At 50.2% G+C, this 13518-nt stretch overlaps 4 protein-coding genes across 4 annotated transcripts; all 4 read left to right on the plus strand.

Moving 5' to 3' along the window:
• Positions 1-680: 680 nt before the first annotated feature.
• TEOVI_000684700 (F/Y rich C-terminus, putative) lies at positions 681-2165 on the plus strand (the record flags this gene model as incomplete). The annotated part of the gene is made up of 1 exon (XM_067222464.1): positions 681-2165. The coding sequence occupies one exon, from the start codon at positions 681-683 to the stop codon at positions 2163-2165; it is 1485 nt and encodes a 494-aa protein (XP_067078565.1).
• Positions 2166-2880: 715 nt separating this feature from the next.
• On the plus strand, positions 2881-5565 carry TEOVI_000684800 (KREX1; the record flags this gene model as incomplete). The annotated part of the gene is made up of 1 exon (XM_067222465.1): positions 2881-5565. The coding sequence occupies one exon, from the start codon at positions 2881-2883 to the stop codon at positions 5563-5565; it is 2685 nt and encodes an 894-aa protein (XP_067078566.1).
• A 486-nt stretch (positions 5566-6051) lies between these two features.
• On the plus strand, positions 6052-7134 carry TEOVI_000684900 (uncharacterized protein; the record flags this gene model as incomplete). Its single annotated transcript, XM_067222466.1, has 1 exon — positions 6052-7134. One exon carries the CDS (start codon positions 6052-6054, stop codon positions 7132-7134), a length of 1083 nt encoding a protein of 360 aa, XP_067078567.1.
• A 1044-nt stretch (positions 7135-8178) lies between these two features.
• TEOVI_000685000 (SNF2 family N-terminal domain/Ring finger domain containing protein, putative) lies at positions 8179-13017 on the plus strand (the record flags this gene model as incomplete). The annotated part of the gene is made up of 1 exon (XM_067222467.1): positions 8179-13017. One exon carries the CDS (start codon positions 8179-8181, stop codon positions 13015-13017), a length of 4839 nt encoding a protein of 1612 aa, XP_067078568.1.
• Positions 13018-13518: the final 501 nt, after the last annotated feature.

Raw genomic sequence — 13518 nt, forward strand, 5'->3', positions numbered from 1 at the left:
TGGGGCCGTCACTCTGCCCGTACGCGCTTCACGAAGTCGTACCGTTAATCGCCTGCTTTGTGCTCGTGCACTGGGTGCATACTTTCCTATTCAGATTTTTCGTCATTTCAGTCTCGTTATGTGACTTTAAATTTTAAAAGAGTGACAGAACTACCGAGGTGGAGCTGGAGGCGCTGCACGGCAACTGTTTGCCATTAACGTGGCCCCCTCCCCCTCGATATGTGCCTCACTGTGTTCTATCTTATCTGCCTTCTTGTCATCCGGGGGCTGTTATCGGTCTTTTTCTTGAAACCCTCTTCTTCTTTTCTTCGGTTTTTGCCCTTGGTTACATGATGAGGTCCCGGTAGGAAGGCACCGCACAACTCAAGGAACTGGTAAAAGCAAAAACAGAAGAACACGGCGAGAAAAGCATTCCCACATAAGCGGCCGGAGAGAAGTGTCTTCAAATCATCGCTACATAGATTTACTGACGTTGACATAATAATTTCAGACGCATAAACATATACAAAGTTATTTCACAGCCCCGTTCTGCAGTAGTTCGTTACCCAATTACATCGAAGCTCGCACTGGAGGGTGATTTGGGTGTTTTTACTGGAGTTGTAACGTTTTTTTCTTTGCGTGCGTCCTCTCAGGGTGGTGGTTGGCGGGACGAATACAAGCATAAACGAGACTCAGGCGAGATGTTTCGCGTTGTGTCGTTTGGTTCACTTATTCAGGACTCGCGTTTCTACTTCAAACGCAATGGCAGAGTGACAACAATGTATCCTGACGGCTACACCATCCAGAGACGCGTTTTTTCGAAGGGGAGGCGTACACGTGCCAAGATCACACTCCCCGGCGATGACGCTAAGAACGACTTGGGTGAGGTATACTACACCGCTACTATTAAGCGGAGGGACGATGGTGGTCCGTGTTTTCAAGTAGTACGAAGTGATAAGCCAGATGTTATCCACAGCGGTGATCAATGCTCCCCAGCGTGGCGCAAGGCCCTGGAAGCCGCAAAGCAGGACTTTCCCGATGCCCATAAAGAACTGGCGTATGTAGGATCTGATGACAAGGGTTGTATGATCGTCCAGGGTGCCATTCTGTTCGGGCTTACTGCAAAGCCTGTGGTGGACGAATTGAACAAGATGGCGAAGGCATTAAGCATAAATGAGTGGTTGAGCACTATATCGGCGGACACCAAATCATTGGGAGACCCGATAGGGAGCCCCATTCCCTCTTCATCTTCTCAGCCACGCAAGCCAAAGCAACAACTCGTCACGAGTTCACAACCCTCTCAGTCGTCCTCGTGGAAGACAAGGGGAAAGAAAAGCGTGGAGGCTCCTGAGGACGACGATGTACCGTATTGTGTCCGACTTTCCAATAGTGAAGTTAGTGCCTCTGTACCTTGTTCCATTTGCGGATCGACAACGCCATTTTGTCCAATAACGGGAAAACGGCATGACACAACGGGAAAGGGTGGAAGAGGGAGAAAGAAGTCTGAGTTGACGGAAGGGGCCGTTGCTCCAAGTGAGCCAACCGGGAAGAAAAGGGGAAGGAGGAAGAAGCAACCCCGTGATGATGATGGAGCGGAAGGCTCTCAAAATATGAGTGCTTCCAGTGGCGATGCGGTAAAGCGGCGGAGGACATCAGATGGAGCCACTGAAAGAGGCCCCTCCACCCGAGATGCGAAGCGACAAATGCTGCTGTTTGAAAACAACGGTAACGCAGTTGACGGGTCGTTGGCGAATGGAGAAGCACCCTATGCACCGCCCCCAGTACTGTTTCGGCCACCGCTTTCACCACCACAGTCGAAAGAGGCCCTGCGCGTTCTGCAGCGTACGCTACAGGCGTTGTCGGTCGTTCGAACACCATTTACCTCTTTGTTACAACTGCGTGAACCAGGCGTCAAGAAGACCACACACGCCAGCAGCAAGTCTGACAAGGGAGCCGGCTCTCAGGCAAATATTATTTCTGTTAATGGTGCCGACACTGACGGAAATGATGCGGCTGCCGCTAGGAAACAAGCAGAAGAGGGAACGCAACACTTCCTTGACATCGTAGACATGGACAAAGGCACCCGGGCGAGACGTTACATAAAATTCATGAAACTGTACACAAGTGAGAGGACCAAAATGGATCTGTTGAAAAAGGCTGCTAACAGCAACCCAGACTCATCGTAGGGGCACTTAGGCTCAGTTGGAGAAATATCTATCGCCGAAGTGACCACTTGCTTATGTGCGCGCGTGTGTGACGGAAAGCATTTGCATTTTTTCCCACGCGATATCTTGCAAGGACCGACGCGAAGGTTTTCATCAGCGGGAGAACAGCACAACGTGGTTAATAGGTTTGGTGCTTGCACCAGGGAAGCAGTTGATGCTGTACCACAATAGTGGTTTAAGATCGGACAGTTAGCAAACGGAACGCTTCTCATTGACAGGTGAAGGTGGTGACGTTCGAGAAGGGTAATGTGTGGTGGTGGTGAATCCAACAGATGAAATAATTTAACAATTACTATTTTTAAAAAAAAAATATTTGCGTCTTTGTCTTGCGGTACCCCACCTTAGGTTCCGTGGGAGCGAGTTTCGCAGATGAGTGAGGTAGCAGCACTTCACGTTGCGCCACCTGCCATGTGCCATAAAATTCTTCGTTTGGAGGAATTGGTATGCAGACGGAATGCTAAACGGTGTGGGTGCGTCTAATATTTCAATGTTTCTTTCTTAAATCATGTCCTACTCTGCCTCTTCATGTTTTCGGTTGTTCTAGCTGAACCGCAGAATTTTTTTTTTTAAAATCACTGCGTAAAACCTTTGTACACCACTATTTTTCTAATTTATTTTCTTCTACTATTCCCTCTCCTCTCTTGTTTTTTTTCTTTGACTGGGTAGCTGAGCTTTGATGGCATTGGCTCAGTCATGTCGTCACTTTGCTGCGACGACGTACCGACAGTCCAAAATTACAGATCGCTTCCAGCTGTTAATAACTAAAAAGGAAATTGAATGTGACTACGTTGCGGTGGACGCCACTGCCCTCGTCGCTACGGGGTTACGTCTCGCAAAGAACGTTACAACTGAGCAGCGTCGCCATAAGGAAGTGGCGCGTCATGTAGTACAGTCAATACAACAGTTGTTGAAGAAGGTGCGTTGCAAGAAGTCTCTTCTTATAGCAATGGACGGAGCTGAGAATCTGCTCAAGGCGGATCGTACACGGGGTAGCAGTTTAACCCGAAAGGTGGAAAGTCGTCTGATGAGACTACCGGGAACTCCACTTATGCAGGCAGTGGAGGAGCGTATCGTTCGTATGATGCCAGAGCGGCAGATATTACCCGGTGAAGTGGTGTTTGCCGGCACCTGTGTTCAAGGGTGTGTCGAGCAGAAGATGTCCGCTTGGGCACTTGATCTGGCGTCCCGAGACACCTTTAACGGCAGCAGCGACTCACTGAATTTGATTGGGGCCTCTGAGCTGTACCTTAATGTGTTGGCGCTGTCGCCCTTCTATAACGTATCGAGTGTGGTGCAAAATAACGCAGATTTGCGACATATACGACTGCAGGATATTTTGGAGTGGCTAGAGCTAGATAAGAAGGCGAAGGAAGGGGAGAGTGTCACAATAGCCAAGATGAGAACGGATATTTTATTCCTCTTCATTATCGCTAACGGCGCCTCGGCAACTGAGCTGAATCCCATTCCTGCTGTTGGTTTCCATGAAATTGTTGATCGGTACATGAAGGTTCTCGCAGAAAACGGTGCTACGCCCCCTTCTCAAAGCGCGACCGCGAGCGCCCCAACTGCTTCAGCCAACGTCCCGGCCGCCCCAGCATTTCTTTTTGAGGATAGTCCGGGCAACACACTCCAACTGAATCTTCGCATGCTCTGTCGCATCATGCAGTTAGTGGCGCGTAAGGAGGCGCCAGCCCGTGTGGATGGTCTGTCAGAAGCCTACTTGGAGCACGCCTTACAAACGCATGCAATGTTGTGTACTGGACAGGCACCCCAATGCACCTACTTGCCAGCAGCGGGTACAGGACAACTAGGCTCGACGGCGCCTAGCGCCGTGCAACTCGCAGGTCATCTTGCTGCATTATGCGCATCCACAGCACAACGCAACGCACGGTGTACTTCTCTGCAGCCCTCGCTGGTAACACCAGAAAAGGGATCGTGTGAGGAAGACAGTTCGGCAACAAAGCTGCCGCCGACACCCCCAACTAGCGCGGTCGCACCAGTTGAAGACAAGCCGCTGACAGCAGCTGAATACACCATTCTCTGTCAGTCGCTTCCCGCAGCTGTGGAAGGATTGATTCATCAGTACGTAGGCGTAGCGCCTAAGCCGGATGTTGGGAAGATGATTACAACGGCGACCACGGAGGAAGCCTACCGCCTTGTTCGGGAAGTGCTTTCTTATGCGAACCCTCTTCGACCGCATAAGTGCTTATGCCTTTCCCCATCTTATTGCTGGCTCCAGAATGAAAAGACGCAACTGTGGCGCTTCGAATATGTCGATATTGGTGTCAAAAGTCATGAACTGGGGACACGTCGGCAACTCAATGCTATGAAGGGTGTAACGCTTGAAGTGAACATGTCCCGTGATGGTCCTTCGCATTTTGATCCACTGAGTGGGACGTGGGAGCCAATTGCCAATTTCCCGTGCGGAGCGGAGTGCGAATATGACAAACATACTGAAGAATGCACATCTTCTCCTTCAGCTCCACAAACTGCAAAAGAGGTTGAAGGAGGACCAGTTAAGGCATCTTTAAAATTGCTGACATGGAATGTCATGTTTGATCGTTACAGCGGCAAACCAACTCCTTTAGGTATGCCTGGTATAGATTGGTGCTCCCCCAAGAGGTATCCCGTCATTGCCAAGATCATAGAGGAGGAGGATGCGGATGTTGTTGGCATGCAAGAGGTGGAGCCTGTATTTTGGGAGTTCCTTTCCAAGCGGCCACTTATACGCCAAAGGTACTACTTTTCGTGCGGTCATATGAGTCCAGCTATTGCCCCGTGGGGGGTGCTGATGTTGATACACCGTCGGCGTCTTCCAGTACAGAGCATCAACTATCTTAACGTCCCTGCGTGGACTAATCATGTTTCTCTGATGCCGGTTGTGGGTCTGAAGATGGTGCACGGTACTGTACACATAGCTGCCGCTCACTTACTCGCGCCATACACGAAGTCCCACGAGAACGCTCGTACTTCCCAGGATACCGCGTTACGCCATCACATGACGAAGACGTTGGGTGGCGGGGATGTGGTAACTATGGGAGATTTCAACGACTGGCCTACAAATGAATTTATTATGCCACATGAATCACAGTACGTGGACTGTTGGCCCGTTTTGCACCCCAACAACCCTGGAAAGACTATGGATGAAACAAACACCTTTTGTAAACTGAAAGTGGAGGAAATGTTTTTTGGCCGTTCCGACAAGGTGTTTCTGCGAAGCAGGCGGCTTGTGCCAGTCGAAGCTCATCTCGTCGGAACACGGAGTGTAAACGATGAGAACAACAACGCCGACGCACCCGCATATTTGTTCCCATCCGATCACTACGGCGTAAGTATAACGTTTTCATTGAAGTTACCGTAAGTTCAGATTGTTGGTGCCCTTTAGGGCGTTACCTTCTGAGTCTGTCGCGGTCATTTCCCGCTGTCGACTTATATTCACATATTTTTTACCTGTTTGAAATGGACACCACCCCTTCTTCTTGTAGTCGCGGGGCATTCGACATGAGGATGATTGTGTTTTGTCCAGTGGATGGAGTTCAACTCCAAACATAGCTTACTTCCGGGACCTTTCCTATCCTTCCTGTCTCTTTTTTTTTTGTTTACGGTCTCCTCCATTACTCTCCGTCCTCTTTCGTGGCGCCTATAGCAAAGACAACGTGAGGGTTAGTGCGTGAGACGCTGGATTTTCCTCTGTTGGTACTGAATCAGTCGAGGGATTGCGAAGGTTAGTGCGCTCACGCGTGCAAAGCGCAAACATTACCTATTACCAACAGCAACATCTGTGTTGGGGCAACTGTGCCTTTCTTTATTTTCTGGCGCAGCAGTCCCATACCTCCCCTGTTCACGAATGATGCAACGTTGCGGCACTTCACTGAGTCGCCTGTGCTTCCGCCGCTTATTGCGTACACCACTCCTTGTTTATTCTATACCACCAATTCGTGATGTGCCATCGGGGATAGCACACTGCCCATTGAGCTGCAGCATGCGTATGGTCACTTCTTCGAATGATGACGAGTTTGTGTTTGATCCTACTCTCAGTATCCAGAAGGACGCCGCGATACACACGGCCAAGAAAAGCTTCGAAACTATTGTACTCGAGTATGTTCCTGCGCACGCTCCCGAGGAGGCGAGGCAGAAGGTGAAGTCGTACCTGACCCAGCACCCAATCGACATACTTATAACGCAACCTAAGGTGCAAATCACTCACTTGGAAGACGCAGAGTCGGGGGCAGAGACAAAAGTTTCATTGAGTCCGTGTGACCTTCCCGAGGCGCTGCAGCAGGCAAGGGAGCGTGGGATGAATCTCGTTCAAATGGGGGCGCGTGGAGATGTGGCGTACTGCAGGATCCGCCGTGAGTCCGCCCGCATTCTGAGTCTCATACACACCGAACTTGAGGCCCTTCGCGAGCAGGAGGAGAAACAACAGGGGAAAGGACGCGGTGGGGTGCAGGCAGCGGCTAAAATGGGTGAGCTCATTGACCACACATTCCGTGACGCAGTGGATGCCCATTTTGTTGGGTGGCGAAGCAAGAAAATAGTGGAAGATATCAGGAGGCGGCACCCGGTGAAGTTGACTATCAAGGAGTTTCAATCACCCGAGTGTGCTATCGGTAAGCTTAGGGAGATGTGCCAGGCGATGCAGCATTACGCACAGGAGAAGGTCATATACCACCACTTCACCAGCATCGTGGCAAATGATCGCGAAGCAAGTATTACTTTTGCCCCTGCGCTGCCCATGGCCAAGAGTGATTCGTGGAAACATATAAAGTACCCGGGCGAGAAGGAATGGACTAATGCTTTGAGGCGAATGGAAGATGCGTGTCGTAAAAGTGGGCGTTATGGCACGTATGCAAAAAGCAACAAACTCAAGTTGCGCTCCTTGGGTCAGACATCATATCGTGTAGACAAATACGGGAGGAAGATGGATTAATGAAAGGGAGGAAACTGAGGCTTCATGACAACCCAAAAGCATATTGTGAAGGGGTGATGGTGATGGTGATGGTGATAGCTTTGTTTTCAGTTGTGTGTGGACATTTTTTTTTTGTATCGGGCATCATGTTTTGTTTTCCCTTGTTCACCAGCGAGCACGGGCGCGAGAGTGAGCAAGTATTCAACTTGTGCATTTTGTATTCCTCTGGCGTCGACAGCGCACTGGATTGTGTGACTGCTGGGCCACAACGAGTCCGCCTTGCTGTTTGGGAGTTTGTTCCGTTCATACCTTCAGTTCCGCGCTCTATTTGTTTTATTGAACAGAAATTAGGGAGAACACATGTGGGGGATGGAGGCATATGTTAGCCCATGTGGGAAGTGGAATAGTGTATGCTTACTCTGTGTATTATAAAGGTTCTTTGTTGTTGGTTGCAGTATTGTTGGGAACAATGGAGTGGGGAGAAAATGTGCATTCTTCAGTAAGTTACGATGAGATGTCGCATGTATTGGACATGTCTGCTTACCCTTCAGCATAAATTACTCCACTCTGGCAATGGCGTGCACTCATGTGCGGTATTTCTCGCTGAGCCTCTTATCCTTTATCGTGATTTATTGCCCACACCTTTATTTTTGCCGATGTTACCGGAGAGGGTATCCACGTGTATACAAGAGTGTAAAAAGAAAATGGATCGTGAGCGCCAATGGCTTAAAGAGGTGTGGGTGAGTGGGTAGTTCGTGCGGCCAATAGGTTGTGTTTCACGTAATATCAAAGAAGTCTTCTCGTTCAGGGTGCCGGCCCACTCGCGCTGAGTTTGGTTTCGGGCTGTAATAAACGCGAAGCTAACGCTTCACGAAACTTCTCTTTCTTTTCCTCATTTTTTAAATTCTTTGTGCCGCTTCCTCAGCTACATGTTAAGGGTGAGGCTCTGTTTGGCTTCCAATTTTTTTTGGTTTTGGGGCTTTCTATGACTTTATTTGAGAACTGCATCGTCTTTCCACCAAGCATCAAAAAGAAGTACCAAGAGGCTTGCGCGGTCGTGAGTAAATGCCACCGAGGAAGAGAAGCAAGCGGCCACGAGACCAAGAACAGTCCGCTGAAGCTGAGACAGCAACGACAGGAATCGAATCACTGGTGGGTCGTGAAGGGGACCCCATTACACATGATTTCATTGACGAATGCAACGGTGATGAAAGTGATTCGGATAACCAGATATTAGCAGCTTCATTCAAGAAGCGGACGAAACGCCGAGCTGAAAAGATGGTGGGCAACGGGAACGACACTGTGCTGACTGATGGTGACGATGATGAGTGTATCGCTGAGCAGGAAGACAAGGTAACGAAAGCGCTACAGGCACGACTGCGGTGTGGAATGCAGCGCTTTGCAACGTCGGCAACGAATCAGGGGGGACTAGTCAAACCCTCCGGGCCACCGAGTTCAGTTGCAGCCGCCGCTCAACGTAGTACGACCACGAAAAGGGATAATCTCACTAACAGCCGGCGTCAGGAGATTTTTGTTGAGCACGTGAAGCACTTTATGCGATACACGGTGATTGCCGATAAGGCCCGGAAGTTGGTTTCGCTCGAAGAACGGCCGAAGGAGGATCCAGATGTTGGGAACGACCGCGTAGAACTACTGCGGATTCACGTGTCCTTGCCATGCGTATGGCGCTACATACTGCACGAGTGGGAGCGAGTGGAAGAAGCGTCTAAGAAATCATCGTCGTTGGCAGCATCCCGTGATGCCTCAGTGAGCAGACTCGTGAGTTTATTCATGAAGTGCCTTAACTCTTTAGATGGCATTCACGCGCTTCTATTCATTGCTTGTGCAGCTTGCCGTGCGTTGGATTTGACGGGCGGCGTAACGAGCGTTCTATTGCACTTGTTGCTGGAGACTGGTCGCGTGGAGGAGGACCGCCTTTTGAAATCAGATAGTGGGGAGCTCGTGTACAAGGCGATCGAAGAAATTGATAAGGAAATGCATAGTCGGTTTGGGGGCAGCGACTGTTGTTATTTCCAGACTCACTCGTACCTTTTGTTGTTAATATGGTACACCCAAAGGGATGTGTCCGACAACGGAGGTCCTCTGAAAATGAGCCACCAAGTCGTCCTTTCACAGGCATTTGTGAAGGCGACATCGCCTTACCAAACGGCGCGCACGCGAAGGGGAAGTAAAGCAGCGGCTTCTGTTGCTCCCTCTGAGGAATCAGGGAAGAGAAAGCCGCGCGGCCGGCGCTGCGCGGGAAGCAGCGAAGACGGTGCCGCGTTATCAGGTTTTGATCGGCATGCGACTTTGGTGACGGAGGTGCAGGAGCATGAGACGAGGTGGGCGGAAGACAGTTCCAAATTCCTTTTCAGTTTGTACGCTCTTCAAAATGCCAGCGGTAGTGCCTCCTACGGCATGAAGAAACTGGCGCTCCGGGAGGTCATGGGAGCCGTGTTCCTCTTCCACCGCGTCCTTTCTGAAAGCGGAGTGAATGACTTCCTATTGGAATCAAAGGAAAGCCGCATAAGGGAGTTACATGAATGGTCGTTGTCAAAAGGCTTTGTCACGCCCCCTCTCACACATGGTGGTGAGAGCAGCAACAACGGTACCACTGTTAACAGCTTTGCTTCAACTGATGTTGGAGAGGATGGTCTGAACGTAATGAGTATGGCCGGAAGGACCTACCGTGAATGTACTGACGTGGAGAGAAGTTTTCCACGCGTGGCGAATGCGCGAGCTATGCTTCAACACGTCACGCAGATTGCTGCCGCTAATTACCGTGGGAACACACGTGCAGTAGGGGAGGGGTTCCCCCATGAGTATATTCGGGCACGTCTGCATCCTCACCAAGTAGAGAGCCTCGCTTACATGCTTGAACGGGAAACGCGTGGTCTGGCACAGTACGTTGAACTTCGTGGCTTCTTTGAAGCTACCTCAGGCTTACCCTCAGAAGTTGCGGATCGAAGTGCAGGAAGAGGGAGCAGAGAGTTTTCACTCTTCTACTCTTCCATGTCCTCTGAGTGGTTCATTGTGCGCAGTGATTCTTTGTCTGCTCGCTTCGCTCGTCGAGCACTGCATTGCGGTTTTTTATGTGATGAAATGGGATTGGGTAAAACGCTGGTAGTGCTCTCCCTGTGTGCAACCGCAAAGAAGCGTGCCATTGAGTTGGAGGAAACAGAAGTACCGACGGTCACCACATTAGGCACCGTGAAGGGGTCTAATGTGGGTGCCGTCAACAAGGCATTTGCAGAGAGTGATGCCGGCACGGCGGGCGCAGGTGAGGATGAACCGATCTATTTGTGGCGACACATCCGGGTTCGTAAAACAGGTGCACCGTGGTCAGATATGTTGGAGGTTTTATACGGCAGCTTACCGCAGCCGGTGTACCTTCCCACACCAAAGCCGCTTCCGAAAACGACCCTTGTGGTGGTGCCGCTCTCACTATTGATTCAGTGGGTGTCGGAAATTGATCGCTTTTATCCACTTGCTCGATACATATTGTTTCACGGCCCATCGCGGCAGCGCTACACCTATGAAGACTTTTGCTCTGCCGATTTTGTGATCACCACGTACGAAACCGTCGGTGCCCACCTGCGAGTGGAGACAGATGCAGCGTTTCGTCTTCTAACTATGACGCTGCCGTATATGGAACATAAAGATGCTTCCTTGGCGCAGTGGGATACCTTTTGCCGCGGATGTAACGAACGTCGGGCCCGGGCAGCGTCAGCGTCCCAAGGGGTAAATGACTGCGATGGATCCGCTGATGTCTTCGATAGCATTCTTAGCCTGTTTGAATCGGCCCGGAGGCAAGTAGTTCTGGAGGCGGAAGGGGCACCGCCCGGTCCGACACTTGACTTTGTTTCTCAGTGGGACAAAACGTTTCGAGAGTTCCTGCGGAGTGACGTTCTTTACCTGACGGATTTCGTCTTTGAACGCATTATACTTGACGAATCGCAGAAGTGCTCGAAGACCTCCAGGCTTCAGTACCTCCAGGCTCGCCGACGATGGGTTGTGTCGGGAACACCCATCAACAACAACGACGTCAACTCTCTTCAACCTTTATTTAAGTTCCTGTGGGCCGAGCTTAGTCCATCGTATTCTGTGTCTCCACTAAGCGCGTTTTATTGCTCCTCTTACGACAAACAGCGGCACATGATCTCCGCCCTCAACGCATTCAGAAGTTCGAGGAAGATGGCACGATATGCGATTAACAGCTTTTACGTCGGCCGTCACTCAAAGTCGTCCCCAAGTGACACACGACATGTCCTGACCCAACCGGCAATAAGGAAGCCACTGTGCATGTGTAGGCTCTGCAATCCGTTTACTAAGCAAACAGTTTATCCGAAATCCCCTGTGCTCACTTTGAAGGATGCATTGTATCGTCGTGTAACGTCCGCTGCAAGCGAGGAAGAAACCGAGGGATTCATTTCCGACCGTGGTGGTTTGTTCCGGTCGTGGCGGTTTTCTGTGCCCTTGACACATCTGATGGTCCGTCATGAGAAAACGGAGGAGCTGCAGAGGGCTCTGCAACTTTCTCCTGTCACCGAAGCGCATGTGGAGGTTCCACTACTGGACGGCGAGCGCTTTCTCTATGATTACGCGGGAGACGTTGTAGCTCGGGGCGTTGCACTTTTGCAACGCCAGGGGTTGGTGGGAAACTGTTCAGCGAAGCTGCTGTCATGGGTCTGCTTACTTGGCCGTATGGCGTTGCATCCTTCAACAGCCTTCGCTGACGTCCGAAACAGTGATCAAGCACTGTATGTGCAGTCCCATCAGAAAAATGAGCAAGTCGCTTCCAACTTCCTGAGTTCAGTTGTTTCCGTAACACCTAACGACGCGTTGGCGTACGCTAGGAAGCTTATCGCGAACCGGCTTAATACTACGGGAACCAGGAAAGGTCGGGGTGAAACCAATGTGTTGGTTCCCCCGGAGACGACGGTGGAGACACTGCGCAAACTGACGCTTGATCCCCCTGAAGTTCCAGAGTGCGCCATATGTCTCGATACTATGCTCCACCCAACCTTACTAAGCTGCTTCCATCTATTTTGTAAGGAGTGTCTGTTTGCGACGATACAGGTGGCGAGACCAACACTTTCAAACGAAACTACCGCCCGCTGCCCTCATTGTAGAAACCCCAAAAGCATGAGGGAAAAAATGATGGTAATTCAGGTGGAAAATACGCAAGTAAGCACGCTGGGTGCACTCCAAGATGAGGGCATGGCGCCCCCCAACGGTGAAAACGTTTCTCACGAAGAACTGAAGCGACGGGTTGATGCTGTTGGGCGCGGTAGTCGAATTCCAAGGCTGATTCAACTGCTTGAAGACATATGGGATGAGGCCCCAGACGACAACGTGTTGGTGTTCTCAAAGGTGCCAGCGATCCTGCAAATGGGAGAGGCAGCCCTAAAGGAGGCTGGCTACCAAAACGTACACGTGATCGATAATCACGTAACTTTGGTTCAGCGGAAGAAAATTTTCGCCCAGCTCCACGCCAATGCAGCGACCACCGCCTCAGCAACAGGGTCGGCCTCAGGAAGCACGCCTTCGGGTAACAACCGAGGACACGTGCTGTTTCTCTCTTCCCGGGTTGCATGCTCAGGGCTCAATTTGGTCTTTGCGAACCGCTTGATTTTTATGGAACCCAACCTCAACCCAGCCCAGCACCAGCAGGCAGTTGGTCGCATTGACCGTTGCGGACAGTTGAAGAGAACATATGTGTATGTAATGTATGCACCTCGCACTATTGAGGAGAGGATCATGAATCGGACCTCAGCTCTGCTGCAGGAGGCAAGTCAAGGTACTTTTCCTGACGTAGCAACAGGTCGAGGGGCTCCGGCAGGAAATACCTCTTCAATGGGACAAAGCGAGTTAATTACTTTACTTCAAGCGCAACAAGCGTGATGCTGGCATTTTTTTTGCTGTTTCTGAATTGACCTCGGGATCGCCGACGATCACACGACCCTCCACCCTCCACCCTCCAAGCCCAAACCCATTTTTTGAGTCGTTTCTTTTTTTTTTTTTTAAATAACTATTTTATTTCCTCTCCCTTATATTTGTGACGCCCAGGATATTTTGTTTCTGTTTGGAGACGATTGTTGTGAGTTCTAGAACTGCACCCTGAAAAAGGATTAAAAAAAAAGGGGGCGATGGGATGTTTGCCATTTTACGTTTTTTTGTTTTTCTTTTTATGTCGTGCATTCTTTTAACGTTTGTTGCCGTCTCCATTTTGTCTTTGTTTATTATTATTATTTTTTTTTAGGGTTGATTCAGGGGTGGTGGGTGAGGAGGCCCTTGGAGGGGAATTTATCTCTTTCTCTTTTCTTCTGTTGACTTTGTTTTTCCTTTTATCCACAGGGTAGCGATGAGGCAAGGATGTCCATACATATATATATATATATATAT

This window comes from Trypanosoma equiperdum (assembly GCF_001457755.1).
Source record: "Trypanosoma equiperdum strain OVI genome assembly, contig: ctg_1634, whole genome shotgun sequence".
NCBI classification, from domain to species: Eukaryota; Euglenozoa; class Kinetoplastea; order Trypanosomatida; family Trypanosomatidae; genus Trypanosoma; species Trypanosoma equiperdum.